Source organism: Sapajus apella, unplaced genomic scaffold (assembly GCF_009761245.1).
Source record: "Sapajus apella isolate SASKATOON/1434 unplaced genomic scaffold, GSC_monkey_1.0 scaffold34, whole genome shotgun sequence".
NCBI classification, from domain to species: domain Eukaryota; kingdom Metazoa; phylum Chordata; class Mammalia; order Primates; family Cebidae; genus Sapajus; species Sapajus apella.
Window position 1 is genome coordinate 22,200,254 of NW_022436974.1, and position 17,303 is coordinate 22,217,556.

The following is a 17,303-nucleotide window of genomic DNA, read 5'->3' on the forward strand; positions in this document are numbered from 1 at the left end:
AGTGGGCCAGCAGCCATTAAGTGTGTGCACTCACACACACACACACACACACACACCGCCTCCGACAGGAAGGACAGCCTGGGTAATCCCTGCTGTCCTCCCAGCAGTGATCAGAGGCTGATTATGACCTCTAGATTTCTATCCTTTCTGCTCCTGTGATAGAATCAGTGTCAGGTATGCCCAGGGCATGGATGACACGTGCCCGGACCTGGAGTTTTATAAGACAGAAGCTATTGTGCACACAAAGTATCTTGATGGTACCTGGAGGAGCCATCATGATATTCCTTCCCTGCCCAGCAGAGCATCTTCTCTGGGGTCGAAAGAGCAGAAAGGGGGTCTCTAAATCCTGCCTTACCCACAGACCCAAAGCTGTATGAACTCAGGCCCAGCATCTAGCTGAGAAGACAGAAGAAAAAAGGGTCCAACCCCTTCCTACAGCTGTGGAGTTCAACCAAGAATTTCCTTTAGCCTGAGGAGGCCTTTGTGTTAAAACTAAGTTTCACCATTTCCAGAATCCTTCAACTGATGCCTGCCTCTCTGGGGTGCTGGTTTCCCTTCTGTCTCTCTCTTCTCTCACCTCACAGAGTGAAGGCCTAATAGGGAGCCCAGGTAATTACAGGTTAGGAGTGGACACAGTAGGGGACGTATAATTAATCAGCCTCTCTCCCTCTTCCCTCTATTTCCTAGTGTGGTCCCAGAATAAGCCCAGAGAAAGTCAGAAAAAATAAATGTTTTTACAGAGAATTGGAACTCCAATAAACTGGGTTTCAGGCTTGACCCTTGAAGGGGTTTTCTAGGAAAAGGTTTTTTCTAGAGAGAAGGAAGGAAGTATTTTTCCCTGGGGCTGAAAGTACAGAAGAGAAGCAATTTCCTAAGGTGCTGCTCACAGAGAAACTCAGAGTCACAGCAGTCAGCCGGACCTGGGGCCCCCGTGGGTCTGGCTTCTGAGAAAGCCACATGTGACCGAATGCCCCCAGGGAACATGTGTCAGGTACAGGAGAAAGGGGTGCAGGGGGGACATTCAGGTGGCACCAAGAGGCTCTGAGTGGATTCTAGTTAACACCATGGGAGGGGCAGGCCAGAAAACAAGAACCTCTTCCTCTCCCTGCGCCACTAACTCCTGCTCAGCTTTTCAGACCCGGCTCAGGAATCCCTCCTTCAGTCTCTGCTGCCCACGCCACCTGAAGCAGTGCCTGCCCCCTACCCCGAGTGTCTGTGCCAGTTGCTCTTCTGCGTCCTTTGTGCTGGAATCACCCATTGACATGTTTGTCCTTCTGACATTCCCATGGGCTCATCGAGGAGCTGAGACTGCCTCAGCTCTAGCCCCTTGCCTCCAGGTCTAGCCTAGGATCTCATAAAGCCTTGTTGGATGGGAAAGAGGGAATGAGGATGGACAAACCCAGGGACAAGGTCACCAGAAAGGTGAGGGCTTGAAAATTGTAGGAGACATGTTCAATCTGAGGAGAGGACACAAAGACACCCAGACCAGCGAGGTCTTCAGTCTGGAAGGGCTATTGCTGGGGCAAAGGCATTCGGCGTATTTCCTGAGACCCCAGGGGGCAGACCTGAGGCCTGTGGAAGGAAGCTAAAAGGAGGCAGGTTTCAGCCTCATATCAGGAAGCACAGTCTAGCAGCCAGAGCTTTCCCCCGAGGTAGTGAAGTCTCCAGCTTTGGAGCTGGTGTGACCACTCAGTAGGGATGGGACTGAGGAGAGTTCAGGCACCAATAGGGCTTGAATCAGCTGACCTTTGATGTTGCTTTTAATCCTAACACATTTTCTTTCTTTTTTGAAACAGAGTGTCACTCTGTTGCCCAGGCTGGAGTGCAGTGGCTCGATCTTGGCTCATTTCAACTTCCAACACTTGGGTTCAAGCAATTCTCATGCCTCAGCCACCCAAGTAGCTGAAACTACAGGTGTGCACCACCACACCCAGCTAATTCTTGTATTTATAGTAGAGACAGGATTTCACCAGGTGGGCCAGGCTGGTCACGAACTCCTGGCCTCAAGTGATCCACTCTCCTTGGTCCTCCAAAGTGCTGGGATTATAGGCGTGAGCCATCATGCTCGGCCTAACACATTTTCTGACTCTAAGATGCCACCATTTGTCAAAGGGAATCATTGGCTGGTACGTGGCTTTGGGGGCAGGAAGGATGTAGATCAAGAAATCCGGAAAACGCAGCTACCATAATACCATCTGTTGATGGAAGGCCTATTATGTCCCAGGCCCTGCACATGACCAGCCTGTTGGGGGGTCAGGTAGCTCTGGTGGGAGCCCTCCCAGTTCTGCAGCTCAGGATCAGAGGAGCAGTGCCCACACAGCAGCTGTCTGTCCTTTGATACCTGGCCTCTGACAAGCTCTTAACAGAAGGGCAAGATGGCTCCTGTAGACAGCGGCACCATCTGTCACCTGCCTGCCAGCCGCTGATTAGGGATGTCCCTGCAGCCAGGCTGGGCACACAGCCACACTCCACCACCCTCCCAGGAAAGCCCTGTCTGTGTCCCAACAGTTCTCTTTCTGTGCCGGGCACGTGTGAAGCAGCAGCTGTAAAAGCACTTCTCCCAGGAGTCCAGGCCGGGTGCTGACTCAGTTCATCAGAAGAATTAATAATGTTTTTTTAAAAACTGAAAGAACAAATAGAACATTTAAGCCAATTAGAATACAGAATGACCTGCACAGGAAGCAGTGTAGGTTATGATTAAAAACTTGAACCTTGGGGTCAGACAGACTGAGGTTTGAATCCTAGCTCTGTCACTTTTTTGTTGTGGCCTTCCGGGCAAGATACTTAACCCCCCTAGATCCTGGTTTCTTTGTCTATAAAATGGGGCTGGCTTTGGGTGTGGTGAGAACTCAATGAGGTAATGCATATAAAGACCTTGCTTTTAGCCACCATTATTATAAACACCGTCTCACAGCTGAAAGAGGCCAGGGATTCCCCAAAATGACTGCCAGAGAAATGTGCTTCGGGTGCTAAAACAGAGAGCACAGACCTGGGAAGCAGATATCCAGGATTCCAGTCCTGGTGTATTGTGTGAACTTGAGCATCACTTTGCTACTCTGAGCCTCAGTTTCCAAATCCATAAAGGGGGGATAACAATGCCTCCTTCTCTGGTCTGCACAAAGCCCAACACAATACTTGGTACAGGAGCAGTTACCACCATGACCCATCCTCCCCACCCCCAGTTTAAAATAAAGGACTCAAAGGCTACACTTTGAAGGACTAAGCAAAGTAAAAATCACGATTTTCTACATACACACAGATGCTACCCAGGACTTACATTTTGTGGAACACATTTTAGCTCTGAAATATTTATGGGCCCTTTTTGACACACAAAGAACTAAAAATATCACCCTGTGCTTATGTTAAGGAAAACTTATAAAACTTTAGTCCAGTAGGAATTCAGTCAATTTCCTGACTCGTTTCTGGCTGTATCTGAGGTTGCAAGGTAACCCAAGGTGATAACAGCCCCCATTTCCCTGCGGGTTTTGGCAGGGGCAGAAGTTCCTTGGAGCGCTGTACTGTCTATGGAAGTCTCCCTGTGAATGCTCCAGGCCCCTGCGCCTTCATAAATATTGCCAGAACCCATGTGAAGGGGCCAGGTTTGTTTCTTGAGTTTCTCCCCAAACACAAAAAGCTTTATTTCCCATATCTCCCCTCCTCCAGAGCCCCTGACTCTTGCCATTCTTCCAGACCAGCTCCAGCCTCCCAGAGGCAGCCAGCCAGACCTCTGAAAACTAGCCGCAGGGCATGACTCCCACCAGGTCCTCTGAGTGCAGGCTGTCTCTGCCACATGCACTTTGCATTTTACTGTCCACTTGCATTTACCATTTAGGGATTTTGCTTTATTTCTTCTACCAGGCTGCTGCCTCCTCACTTCTCAAGCTTTCTCTCCAACATCTTTCCCTCCCCGAAGTCTGAACTCCCGGAATATAACTGGGCTTTTGTCTATGCCAGGTTCCTTTTTCCATGCTGTGGCCTAGAACAGTGTTTTTCAGAATGTAGGTTGGCATCTCATTCATAATTCTATTTCAGTAGAGTAGAAAATATCAGATTCCACCCTTGCAGTAAGATTCAGCATCGTTTTGTGAAATTTTTGTTTTAGTTAAAAAAAATTGTAGATGTATGTGTATCCTGGATTGCAATACAAGTTTATTTTTACTGCAGGGAAGAGAAATTTGAAAGCCACATATCTAGACATTTTTTCTCTCCTTACCTCAAAACCATCTTTTACTCGACATCCTTTGGTCTTCATTTAGATGTCACTGTTTCTGGGGAGTGGTCCCTGATGGTCTCTCCACCTTTGACCCACCTTGGCCAGGCTCCTGTGTTGTCCTTTCCTGCCTGTCCCCTTGTCAGACTTGTCCACTGTATAGAAGCATGTAGGAGTTGGAAGCACGTCTGTCTTGTCCTGTGATGCCTCCAAAAAGGCGTGGCACAGTAGAGTAGGAACTGGGTGTTGGGGGAGGAGGGAAGAAGGGAGCCTTCTGTGATGCCTCCTTGCATACTTTCCAGCACTTAGGACAGAAAAAGGACTTAGCAGTGATTTATCAAATGAATGAGCCTATGGAACTAGGTTTCTGATCCTTGTCTTGAGGTTCAAACATTTTCTTCAGTTTCAAATCTAGACCCTGATTCTTGGAAGCCATGTGATCTAGAGCAAATCAGTTCATCTCTGGGCTTGTTATTCCATTGATAAAATAAGAGTAAATAAGAGAAAATAAAGAATAAAAGAATGATACCTAACTTACCAAGTTGTTATAGGGATTTGAAAAAAATGTACACAGTACCCAACACATAAGGAGGTGTTCAATTAACAGTAGTTATCTTCCTGTTACTAGCCCTTTTCCTGTCTTCAATGATCCCCTGATCACCATCACCACCAGGGGTCTCCCAGGCCTCCTCACAGTCACATCCCTGTTCAAACCTTCCAGGTCCTCCAAGCCCAGTTTCACATAAAGGAAAACAACAACAAACAAACAAAAAAAGACACTGATATGGCTTGGCCATGTCCCCACCCAAATCTCATCTTGAATTCCCACGTATTGTGGGAAGGACCTGGTGGGAGGTAATTGAATCATGGGGGCGGGTTTTTCCCATGCTGTTCTCATGATAGTGACTAAGTCTCACAAGATCTGATAGTTCTATAAGGGGGAATTTCCCTGCACAAGCTCTCTTCTCTTGTCTGCTGCCATGTGAGACGTGCCTTTCACCTTCTGCCATGATTGTGAGGCCTCCCCAGCCATGTAGAACTGTAAGTCCATTAAATCCCTTTTCCTGAATAAATTACCCAGTCTCTCCAGGCCTTACTCCTAGCCTGGAGCTCATACTGTCATTGTCAGGGTAGAGGGTTTTGAAAAGAAGATTTGGAGTTGGACATATGCAGCTGTTGAGTCTGTTCCTGTGTGACTGCAAGCCAGTTATCTTACTTCTCTAAGTCCCAGGCTCTTCATCAGTAAAATGGGACCGATTCACAGAGGTAGAAGTAGTGAGAACTAAATGAAATCATCTCAAACACTTGACCCCTGCCTGGCCTATGGCAAACCCTGAGTAAGTGGTGGCTGTTGTTATTATTAGTTCAGTGATGATGATGGTTGCTGAAAGCCAACAGAAAGTAAGAGGTGAAGCTGTATCATTGGGCAGGATACTAACAGAAAACAGAGGTAACACTAGATGGCTTAGAGGAGCAGACTTGAATGAAGAGACAGAGCTGCGGCAGGCTCAGAGAGCCAGTCCTGATGGTGAGATGCCTGGGATCTAGCAACAGCAAGAAACTGGCACACCCTTAGGCCTGCATAGGCGAGGGCAGGGGAAGATGTTAGTAGAGCCCAGTATGAAGCGGAGGCCTGGAAAAGGGGCCACCTGTGGGAGAAGGCACGGACAGAGGACTAGAGAGGAGAGGGGGCAGGGAAGACACACTCTGGCCTCTAGCCTAACATGGCCCTGCCCCCATCTCCTCCTGGTGACGCCCTTAGGTGAGCCCACAGTGCCCTATGTAGAGGCTCAGCAATGTTAAGAGTATGGGATGTCTGGCAAATGGCAGGCAGCTCTGCAGGACTGAAATGTAGCATGTGAGTCTGTGGGAGGCAGGTTGCTCTGTGGCAGCAAGAGGAAGCAGAGAGAGAGCAAGGAAGGGTCGGATCTCCAGAAGACTTGGATGTCACACTCATGGGTTTTCTGGGGATCCCAGAGGTTGGTGGGTAAGGAGGGAGCAAACACATTTAGGCATGAATAAGTGCCATGTGCTTCTGTCCCTGAGCCTGTGGCTGGGGCCTGCAGGGTGTGAGGTGGGCCCCTTCCCCAGCATTCCTTCCATCCTCCTGCCAGGGGCTCCAGGTCACTGCGCTGAAATCCCTTGCTCCAAAGGGAGTGTTTCTCCACTGTCACTCCTCTTTCACCCCAACCTCTTCTTTCTCGCTCTGTTCAATGCCAATTTGAGTATGAGCCATGACTGACCTCCCATCTGTTCAAAAACAGTAAATATTTGCTGAATTGCTATATTAAACCTAAAATTAAAAAAAAAAAAATTAAAAGGAAATGAGAAACAGACGATGTTCTCCCTGCTCAGCTTTGTGATGGGGAAGCTATGTTTGGGTGCCTATGTTCTTAATAATTTGTGGTTACTGAGCCTTTGCCTCGATGCCAATGTCTTCAGTCAGCAGGCTCACACTGATAAGAAGAAATAGTCTTCCACCAATTAAACAGCCTAAAATGTTTCTCAGCCTTTTTTGTTTTGTTTTTTTTTGAGACAAAGTCTCACTCTGTCGCCCAGGCTAGCATGCAGTGGCACGATCTTGGCTCACTGCAACCTCTGCCTCCTAGGTTCAGGCAATTCTCCTGCCTCAGCCTCCTGAGTAGCTGGGACTACAGGCATGTACCACCACGCCCAGCTAATTTTTGTATTTTTAGTAGAGACGAGGTTTCACCATGTTGGTCAGGCTGGTCTCAGACTCCTGACCTTGTGATCCACCCTCCTGGGCCTCCCAGAGTGCTGGGATTACAGGCATGAGCCACCGCGCCTGGTCAGCCTTATTAACATATGCTTCTGAGGGGGTGCTCCTTCCCCAATTATAACTGACACCTAGCCAGAGCTTTCTATGTTATCCCTTTTAAAAAGAAAATGTGTTTGTTTTTTCTGATAGTAATAGCTAACATCTATTGAGCACTCATTGTGTACCAGGGACCATATATGCTAGGGGCACATGTTAACTCATTTAATCCTCAAAACAACCCTAAGAGGTTTTACAGATGAGAAAGCTGAAGCACAGAGAGGTTAAATAACTTGCCCAAGGTCCTACAGCTGGTCAGTGGGGGATGCATACTTCAAGCCTGGGCTACTTTTGAAATTTAAAAAAAAAATACATCTGAGCGATGCCTCTAATGCAGACTTAGAGTTACTTAATAATTCACTTAATTGGTAGTGGACTACTAATATTTTATGTCATTTAAGCTTAATAAGAAGACATGAAGTAGCTGCCAAGTAGTTTCATTCGTGCATGCACTTAACAGGCATTTGGGGAGCACCAGATACCAGGCCTACCTACCCTCAAGGAACTCTAGTCAAGGGGAGGGGCAGACATGAAAAAAGGCCATCAGCTGGCTGCAGGTGCAATGACGATACATCATGCACAAGGCAGAGGCCACAGAATTCACAGGCAGGAAAGTGCAGGTGGCTCAGCAAGGTGGAAGTGAGATGAGCCGGACTGACAAGAGCCTTCATTTTGACCAGGAAACTGGAATTGATCCCAAAGGATCAGCAGGGCTGCTAGAGGGCATAAGCAGGACAATAGCATGGCCTGGGCCTCAAAAATTCCCCGGCACAGCCCATACAGCAGTTATACCCATTTACTAAGTTCAACCTCAGGATCGCAATTTTTTCTCTACCATGAGAGGGCTGTGTAACCTTAGACAGCATACTTAACCTCACAATTTTTCATCTGCAGTCTGCAGTGAATCATAATACCTGTATCACAGGGTTGGTGTGAAGATTAAAGATGTTATATATAATCACAGTAAAAGTAAGCAATAATTAAATATTAGCTAGTAATGAGTCTATTAGCTATATTGTTAAAACCATTATTAAAATTATGAGTTGTTAGTATATTATGAGTTACTAGCGACTAGTATTAAGAATGGCTAACATTAGGAGCACTTACAGTTATTATTATCATCATTATTGTCACCCAGGGGTTAGAAGTAAACAGGCAGAGGCAGCAGTTGCCATAAATCCTCATTCAAATTATACTAGAACAGTGCTTTGGGTTGAAAGCCAGTATTGGGTCATGACATCAATTTAGATTTATAATCAGTCATTTTTAAAAAATGAAAAAGAATAAGACAGAACATATCAAAGTGCATTTCTCATCATGCAGTAACTTTTGTGAATCTTTTGTTTCTCTTTTATACATATGAACACACACGTTCACAGACATCAATGTGTGTATTAGGTTATTATGTAAGATGTTGCAGTTTGTTGTTGTGTTGCTGTTGTTTGAGAGAGGGTCTCACTCTTGCCCAGCAGGAAGTGCGTCGTACCATCACGGCTCACTATAACCTTGACCTCCTGGGCCCAAGCTATCCTCCTGTTTCAGCCTCCTGAGTAGCTGAGACTACAGCCATGTGCCAGCATGCCTGGCTAAATTTTTTTTTGTTTGTAGAGACAGGGACTTGCCGTGCCCAGGCTGGTCTTAAACTCCTGGCTTGTAGTAGTCCTTCCACATTGGCCTCCCAAAGTTCTGGGATTACAGATGCGAGCCACCCCATTCCTGGCCATAGGTGTTTTTCTAATTATTGATTGCAGTCAAAACAGTTTTTAAAACCCTGGAATAGAAAGTACTATCACTGATATTCCTTGTGATCCTGCTTCTCAGACACTCAGAGGAATATTGTCTTGCCAGCTGTTGGGAGGCTGAGCATCAAGCTCAGAGCTCTGGGCTTGAACCTCACTAATATAATTCTATTTATGTGTGTCTTGGGTCGCACCCCTTGCCACAGCATTAATTTTCGGGGATATTTTGAGAATTGGCAACCAAAAAAGTGTCACCTATTCATCTTAATTGGATCTAGGTACAACCACCGTGCCCAGCCAGCCTTATTAACATATGCTTCTGAGGGGGTGCTCCTTCCCCAATTATAACTGACACCTAGCCAGAGCTTTCTACATTATCCCTTTTAAAAAGAAAATGTGTTTGTTTTTTCTGATAATAATAGCTAACATGTATTGAGTGCTCATTGTGTACCAGGGACCATATGTGCTAGGGGCACATGTTGGGAGGCTGAGGGTACATGTTGGAGCCCCCCAAAAGGTACAACCCCGAGGCATTGCGGTCTATCATCTAGTTAGTACCAGCTTTGCAACTACCTCACCGTGGAGCCTTAGGCAGGAGACTGTATGGCCCTGGGTCACACTGTCGCTTCATCTATAAAATGAGGATAAAAATAATTGTCATCTCTACTTCACAGTTATTATGAGGCACCAATAAAATCACAAGTGTTTGCACTCTTTGAAAATCGTGGACCTTCGGGCCAAAGACCTGCCTCTGATGTCCATGATCAGAGGCAGAATTTAGGAACTGCTAGCCTCAGAGCAAATTCGACTTAGCAGTCTGTTTTGTTTGGCCTGCAAAATATTAAAATTAAATAATAATAATGGATCAACATGTTAAAGTCATACATTTTATACCTAACTCCAAATTTCCAGCTTGTCTTAAAAATTCACAAGACATTCCCACCCCCCAGACACTCCCACCCACACTTCCGCATTGCAGCATAGGCAGGCACTTGGATACACCCATCCTCCCAGCTATTGACTATGGAGGCCCCACCCTGGACACTGAGATCTGAGGTCAGCAGCATTTATCACAGCTCTTGCTCTGCTGTTTCTCTAATCGGACAAGGAAGCCGGGGAATGTCTTGTGTACCCATGCTGCTCTGAAAGATGGAGCAATGGAAAGCCAGACCGAGCAGGTTGTGTTTCCTAAAAACTAAGCGATGCCCTATGTCTGTGCAGAGGAAGAGATTCTACTTCCCTTCTGTATTGCGCTCCTGACCCTGTATGGTTGTGTTTGCTACCCCAGAGCTCAAAGAAGACTTTTTTCTTTTTTTTTTTGAGACAGAGTCTTGCCCTGTCGCCCACCAGGCTGGAGTTTGGTGGTGCGATCTCAGCTCGCTGCAACCTCCACCTCCCGGGCTCAAGTGATTCTCCTGCCTCAGCCTCCTAAGTAGTTGGGATTACAAGCATGCACCACCATGCCCAGCTACTTTTTGGATTTTTAGTAGCGACAGGGTTTCACCGTGTTGGCCATGATGGTCTTGATCTCCTGACCTCAGGATCTGCCCATCTCAGCCTCCCAAAGTGCTGGGATTACAGGTGTGAGCCACCGTACCTGTCCAAAAGAAGATATTTGGAAGGAGAAAGAAGGTGCTATCACAACTCAAAAATCCACAGGTGTCAGTGTAGGGCAGAAGGGTCAAGATGGGGAAAAATGGAGAAAGGGCGATTAGGAGCTTCCCACCAGTCAGATCCCCTAGCAACACCCACATGGATGGGGCAGACACTGTGCTGCCCAGTGCCAATGGTGGCACTGATGAGATGGGTGAGTCTGGAGATGAGAGACATTCTCCGAATAACTGCAAGGGCACTTTTGTGCACCAAGAGTAAAGGGAGGCATCTCAGGGAGGCAGAATGGAATAGGAAAAATGCAGGCTTTGGAGTCAAACAGATCTGAGCTCCAATACTGGCTTTGGTACTTGACACCTAAGTGACCTTGAAGGAGGTTCTGAATCTTAGTTTCCTCATCTGTCAGATGGGAGTGGTTAGCTGGTTAATTAAACACATTTATTAGGCACCTACTGTGTACCAGCCCTTGCTCTAGATGCTAGAGACCAGGAGTGAGCAATACAGGTAAAGTTTCTGCTCTCATGGAGCTTACAGGCTAGTGGAAGGAGATGAACAAAAAGCAAAAAATTATATATCATCATCTGGTGGTGGTGTGGGTTGGTCGTTTATACCTTAGCTCGTTGCCAAAAAAGGCTGGCGAGCGTAATAACATCTCAGAAGATCTGGAGATTTACTAAGACCGTATATGCAAAGTGCTTACCCCAGTGCTTGCATGCAATCATTCATCTTACAAATTCTTAAGGAGGCCTGGGTCAGAGCTGGGTCAGGCCCTGTTCCACGTGGGATGTGATGGGAATCAAACAGACTTGGTTCCTATCTACGGACATTACCAACCACCAGTGCCCTCTGGCCTTGGCGCCCATCACTGGAGGAGGCCTCTTCAAGGTGAATAGGCTAAGTAGCGGAAAGGGACAAGATCTGTGATTAGAGGTCCTGGGTGCGAGTTTCCTTTGCACTTACGGGCTGTGTAGTGGTGGAGTGGTACCCTCACCTCTGCAGCCTGGGGTTCTCTATCCACACCGCTGCCACGGTGAATCCAGGACCAGGACGAACTCAGGAATGTCCTCTGCCTCTCACGCCCTATCTTTGGTTTCCCGGCTCTAGACCACTCAGCCCTGAGTGCGGCGAGGACCCTGTTTGTGGATGTGGAGGAGCGCGGGCCGGAGGCCATGGACGTGAAGGAGAGGAAGCCTTACCGCTCTCTGACCCGGCGCCGCGACGCCGAGCGCCGCTACACCAGCTCGTCCGCAGACAGCGAGGATGGCAAAGCCCCGCAGAAATCCTACAGCTCCAGCGAGACCCTGAAGGCCTACGACCAGGACGCCCGCCTCGCCTATGGCAGCCGCGTCAAGGACATGGTGCCGCAGGAGGCAGAGGAATTCTGCCGCGCAGGTGAGGGCTGGGCCGGAGGGCGGGGTCTGGGCGCAGGTGAGTTTGGTGCGGTTTGGCGGGCTCGGGTGGGCGTGGCGCGGGTGGGCCTGGGGCTGGCGGGCGTGGCACAGATGAGCCGGAACACCAATCCGGGCGCCGTGTCAAGTCTCTGCCATTTGGGCACTCGTAGCTGGTAAAAGCCTGTCCTGTAGTTCATTCTTAGTTCATTTATTTTCTCTTTCACCCACTCCTTGGCATAGTGAGGTGGTTAGGAGCTGGGCTCCAGTGTCTGCCTGCCTAGAGCTGAGTCAGGCTCCCCTCTAAGCCTCAGTCCTCAACTGTTAGATGGGAGTGAGAAGCCTCTGTGTTGCATTGAATTGTTGTGGGGACTTAATGAGATGGCCTTTAGGTGGTAAGCATGATAATAGCAAGTAAGTGCTGAATAAATGTTAGTTCCTAGGTTAGCTATTCATTCAACAAACGTAATTAGCAGTATCTTTGTGTTAAGCCCTTGTGACCTTGAGAGGAAGACTTTCCTGAGATGGCTGGACATGAAAACTTAGTAATCTGTAGGCTCTGCTGGTGCCTGGCTCCCTCTCCTGCACTTCCTACCTACAGCAGTCCGCAAAGCCTATTCATCCTGCCCCAGTATTCAAATCCATCCTCCTTAGCCATTCCCTCTGCCACTCCCCAGTGCAAGCCATTAACATTTTTCTTGGAGGATTAACTTCAATCACCGCCCTTCACCCAGAGTTGCCCACCTCCAGCCATTCTCTGCATTGCAGCCAGATGAGGCTAGGGGTGACTCTCTGCTGCCCTTAAACTGAGCTTCCCCTAGCAAAGAACTCTTTCCCCAGATCTGTTTCTGTTTTTCTACACTTTTTTGTCCCCTGACTCTCCACACTCCACCACTTATGGGCCAGCTGCACTGAACTGCTCAGGTTTCCAGATCTGCCATGATACTGTTTTCCTGCCCTGGTGCCTCGATGATTCCTGTTTTTCTGCCTGCAGAGGCGTGAGCCCTCTATGATGCCTGTCAGGTCATGACCAATCCTGGACAATTTGTGCAGCCCACCCTGGTTTTGCTCTGGCCTTCCCCCACTTCATAGACAGGGTCAGCTGAGCACTGTGCTATGTAATTTATATGCATTTTGACAATGTTATTTAATTCTTACAACAACCCCAGGGTGAATCATTTGCCCAAGATCACAGAGGTAAGAGGAGCTGGCCACACGCGCACACACACACACACACACACACACACACACACACACCTGTGACCTCTTCATTTCCAGTCTCTCCCACAGGCCTGTATCCACGTGAAAGCTGACCTGTTAGCAGGACTGCCTGTGAGGCTTGAAAAATGAGCAGCCCCCTTCCCAGCTTATGGTTAAGGCTCAAACTCCAGCATCAAACAGACTTAGATTTGAACTGTGGCTCTGCCATTTTTACTATTTTCGGCTACTTCACCTGTGCAAAGGGATAAATAGTACCTAATAGGTGATGATGATTGATGAGAACTGTAAATAAAACACTTGACACCAGTACCTGGCACAGAACAGATGCTTCAGAAATGCTACCTGCTATTAATTGTCACCTCTGGATCTCACTAAGGGGAAGAGACAATGGTCTCTTGAAGTTTTTCTCTCTCTCTGTCCTGCCCATAAGCGACAGAGCTCAGTGAACCCTGATTGGCTTGGAGCTAGCACCAGAGGCTCAGGGAAGGAGCAGCTTTTTGTCTTTGTAAATAACAAATAAGCATTCTCATCTCATAGGCAGGCATGTGCGTAGCTGTTTACAAAATACTCAAATTATCACCCTGGATCCTCAAAAATCCTTTGAAGGTAGCAGGTCATAGATTATCATCCCATTTTAAAGACAAGAACATTGAAGCTCAGGTGATCAGCAGCCCAAGACTGCACAGTTGAGTGAGATGGAATGTCAACTCATGCCCTGGGCCTCAGGAAAGAGGCCAAACAGACATAAAGCAAGTAAACCATGAGGACTTCTTAAATTGGATGAAATAAATCTTCCAAACTCACACATCAGAGGAGCTGACTGGCTCAAGAGGATTACTGAACCCTTAGAGTGGGCCCTTACCTTGCATTTCTCTAGTCCCGAGATGTCTTAGCTCACTGGTATTGATGCTGAGTCTGGCTCCTTAAAAGGGTATGCAGAACAAGCCATATGGAAATCAATGCAGCCCAGGCTGCTTGTTGCAAACAAATTTGATTTTTCACTTAACGTAAGAGTCATTCTTCATAACACGAGAGCGGCTTCTCTTGAGAGGGCTGGCCCAGCAGAGCACAGATAGAACTGTGGATGGGGGCACGGGGCAAGAGCAGGACAGGAGAGAGGAGTATAGATCAGACAGTGGCCAGGGTGTGTGATGTGCAGGGGGAGCGGGACGCAGACAAGGAATTTAGGCTCTAATTTGGCATTTTCTTTTTTTCTTAGAAGGCGAGCAAAATAGGAGGGCAGATTGGAGTAGGACACAGAGGAATAATATGCATAATTCTCAACATCTGGTTGGCCCAGCTTCTAACCAATCCGAATGTCTGCCTGGCCACCGAGCAGAGCCCACAGGCTTCTGTGGTGCCCGGTCTGCTGACATTAGCCCTTTGTTTAGTAACTGGATCATGAGGAGATAGGGGGCATCAGGAAGGGGCTGGAGCAGCCGGAGCAGAGGCTGAGAGGCACTGAGTGTGGAAGGAAGTACTGAGGTGGCTTGGCATCCGTTATTTACCAAGCTGTGTGGAAGTATTTCATGACTGTAACCTGGCGTCAAGGCTCTCCCAGCCTGAGCCAGCTGGGAAGGAGGCCTGAGGTACACCTCCGCCCACCGCCACAGCCCCGTACAGCAGCAGCACCCCAGCTGGTCTCTCCTCCCCTCTTGCTTCTCCCCTTATCTATTGTCTAAAGTACTGCCAGAGTGTGTGTGCATGTGTGTGAGGTTAGCTAACTTTCATGGGGCACCTACCCTGCAGCAGGTGTGATATGTGTTAGATCCAGATGACTAGGACACACCCGGGAGCACAAGGGTTGTTTGTAAGTGTGAAACACACGTCGTAATAGGATGCCATCTCTGCTGGCTCCCCTCCTACCTCTCCAGCAGTTCCCTCTCACTTTCTTTTGCAGGCTTGTCCTATTTGGTCCTGGCCCAGGATCCCCCTAATGCTTGGGCATCCACCTCTTCTGCCTTCTCACTTGTCATTCTCCACATTCTCTCTCACTGCAAACCTCTCCTCTAAGCTCCTCACCCCAATATCCCACCTTCTGCCTCTGCACTCCAAGCACACTCTCTGTGGATCTCCCCACTTTGAACTTGCACACTTAACCATGTGTTTGGTTTTGTCTCCCCTACCTGACAGAGAATTCTGTAAAGTCAGGCAGTGTATGCTGTTCACTGCTCTATCTCAGTATAGGCCCAGGGTCAGCATGACTTGGTTTAAATGTGGGTCCTGCCTGATTATAAGTCCGGTTCCCCAGATCATCACTTTAAGTGGGATCTGACCCTTACTGCCTTTGTATACTCCTCTTCCTTACCCTCACCCCAACACATTCCTGGAAATACCAGATATGTGGGAGAAGCTGTTCCTGAATAGACATGGAATTCACGTGCAGGAGTGACAGGGAGGCTGGTTTTCCATAAAGTCAGCATTCTCTTTGTCACTCAAATACTAATCCTAGGTGAACTTCTCTCACCCACATCCACCCCAGCCTCCGTCCTAGGCTTTGCCAGGCCTGCCCAAGCCCTCAAAGACCTGTCTCTGCCAGTTCCCTACCACGGCCCTCACTGGGATGAGGGAGCAGCAGGCAGAGCCTTTTTCCTGGCGCGAGGCTGACTTCTCTCTGCCAGTTCCCATCTTCTTCACTCTCAAGCTTCAGACTTTCTTGACCTGGCAAGAAAGGGACTTCTGGCCCCAAGGGAGCCATTTAGATCTCCTCCACTGGGCTTCTGCCCTGCTCAGGACTTTCTGACAAGTCCTCCCTGGAAAAAGACACCTGAAGCCATCAATTCACTTTAGTAGGCATTTATTGAGCCCCTTCTGTGTACTGCATTTTGTTCTAGGGATTTAAGAATAAACAAGACATGGTGCCTGCCCTTGCTGAGGCCACCTCCAGCAGAGGGGCAGACCCTTAGACAACTCTGCTGTGCAGTATGGCCAGGGCCAAGGACTCTGGAAAAATCCTGGAGAAAGTTGCAATGAATTCTGCACAGGTGTTGGTATTGGGGTAGATTTCACAGAGCAGTCACCATTTGAGTTGAGGCTTAAAGGAAATGGAAGGTTCACACTGGTGAACAGGGGGCAGAAAAAGCCCTCCAGGCAGAGGTGATCACTTGAGCAAAGGCAGGGGCATAGAATGCCACAACAAGTTCAAAGAATGACAGTGACTCCTGGGGTAAGAAGGCCAGGCTTCAGGCAGAGGCAGAGGCAGACCTCTGCTCAGCGCCCTAACCAAGCTCACCTGTGTTTCCTCCCAGGTGCCAATTTCACCCTGCGGGAGCTCGGGCTGGGAGAAGTAACGCCCCCTCACGGGACCCTGTACCGGACAGACGTTGGCCTCCCCCACTGCGGCTACTCCATGGGGGCCGGCTCCGATGCTGACATGGAGGCTGACACGGTGCTGTCCCCTGAGCACCCTGTGCGGCTGTGGGGCCGGAGCACACGGTCAGGGCGCAGCTCCTGCCTGTCCAGCCGGGCCAACTCCAACCTCACGCTCACGGACACCGAGCACGAAAACACGGAGACTGGTGAGTGGCTGGTTTGGCCTGCGCCAGGTGCCTGGGTTGTGGGGCTGGGGTTTTATTGACAATATTGATTTCCTGCTCCATCGCCAGGGGCTCTGGTGAAGTTGGTGAAAAATTGCTTTGCCCTCAGAGGTCAAAAGTCAGAGTCTCTTGCAGTCATGTGAAATGCCCACCCATGAGTGACATGCCAGAAATGGAGTCGCTGCTTTTTCCTTTCGGATTAGGGAGGCGTGTAAGGTTTTGGGTCATTGCTTCCAAGGTGCCTGTGTGCAGGGGAGCAGGGAGGGCACTCACAGTGGTAACACAGCCCCCATAGTGTGTCCTCTATGAAATCAGCAAGGCCTGGTCCTGCCTGAATCCTGCTCCTGCCATCTCTAGCTCCAGGTGCCTGGCAGTCCTGGGCGACCTCCAGGAACGCTGTCCCATCCCAGCATCTTATGTGGTTCAGAGGATGGCTTCCAAACAAAAGCTGTCATTTTGGGATAGCTTATATCTTGAGGTTTAGAGGAGATGTTGTCAAAGGATACAGAGTTTCAGTTAATAGAAGAATAAATTTCTGAGATATATTGCACAGCATGGCAACTATAGTTAATAAGCATACATTCTATATTTCAGAGTTGCTAAAAGGGTACATTTTTAAATACTCTGCCACAAAAAAATATGTGAGATAAGGGATATGTTAATTAACTTGATTTAATCATTCCACAGTGTATACATGTATCAAAACACCCTATTGTGCCCTATAAATATATGCAACTATTATTTGTCTATTAAAAAGAAAGT

The 17,303-nt window shown here is 48.3% G+C and overlaps 1 protein-coding gene across 12 annotated transcripts in view; it reads left to right on the top strand.

The window, feature by feature from the left end:
* TENM4 (teneurin transmembrane protein 4) overlaps positions 1 to 17,303 on the top strand; it is a 3,057,282-nt gene that overhangs the window by 2,618,848 nt on the left and 421,131 nt on the right. For all 12 annotated transcript variants that reach the window (XM_032296006.1, XM_032296008.1, XM_032296015.1 and 9 more), the window contains 2 exons: positions 11,501 to 11,788; positions 16,254 to 16,523. In XM_032296006.1, the coding sequence (XP_032151897.1) occupies positions 11,501 to 11,788; positions 16,254 to 16,523 (558 nt within the window). The remainder of the gene's footprint in view (positions 1 to 11,500; positions 11,789 to 16,253; positions 16,524 to 17,303) is intronic.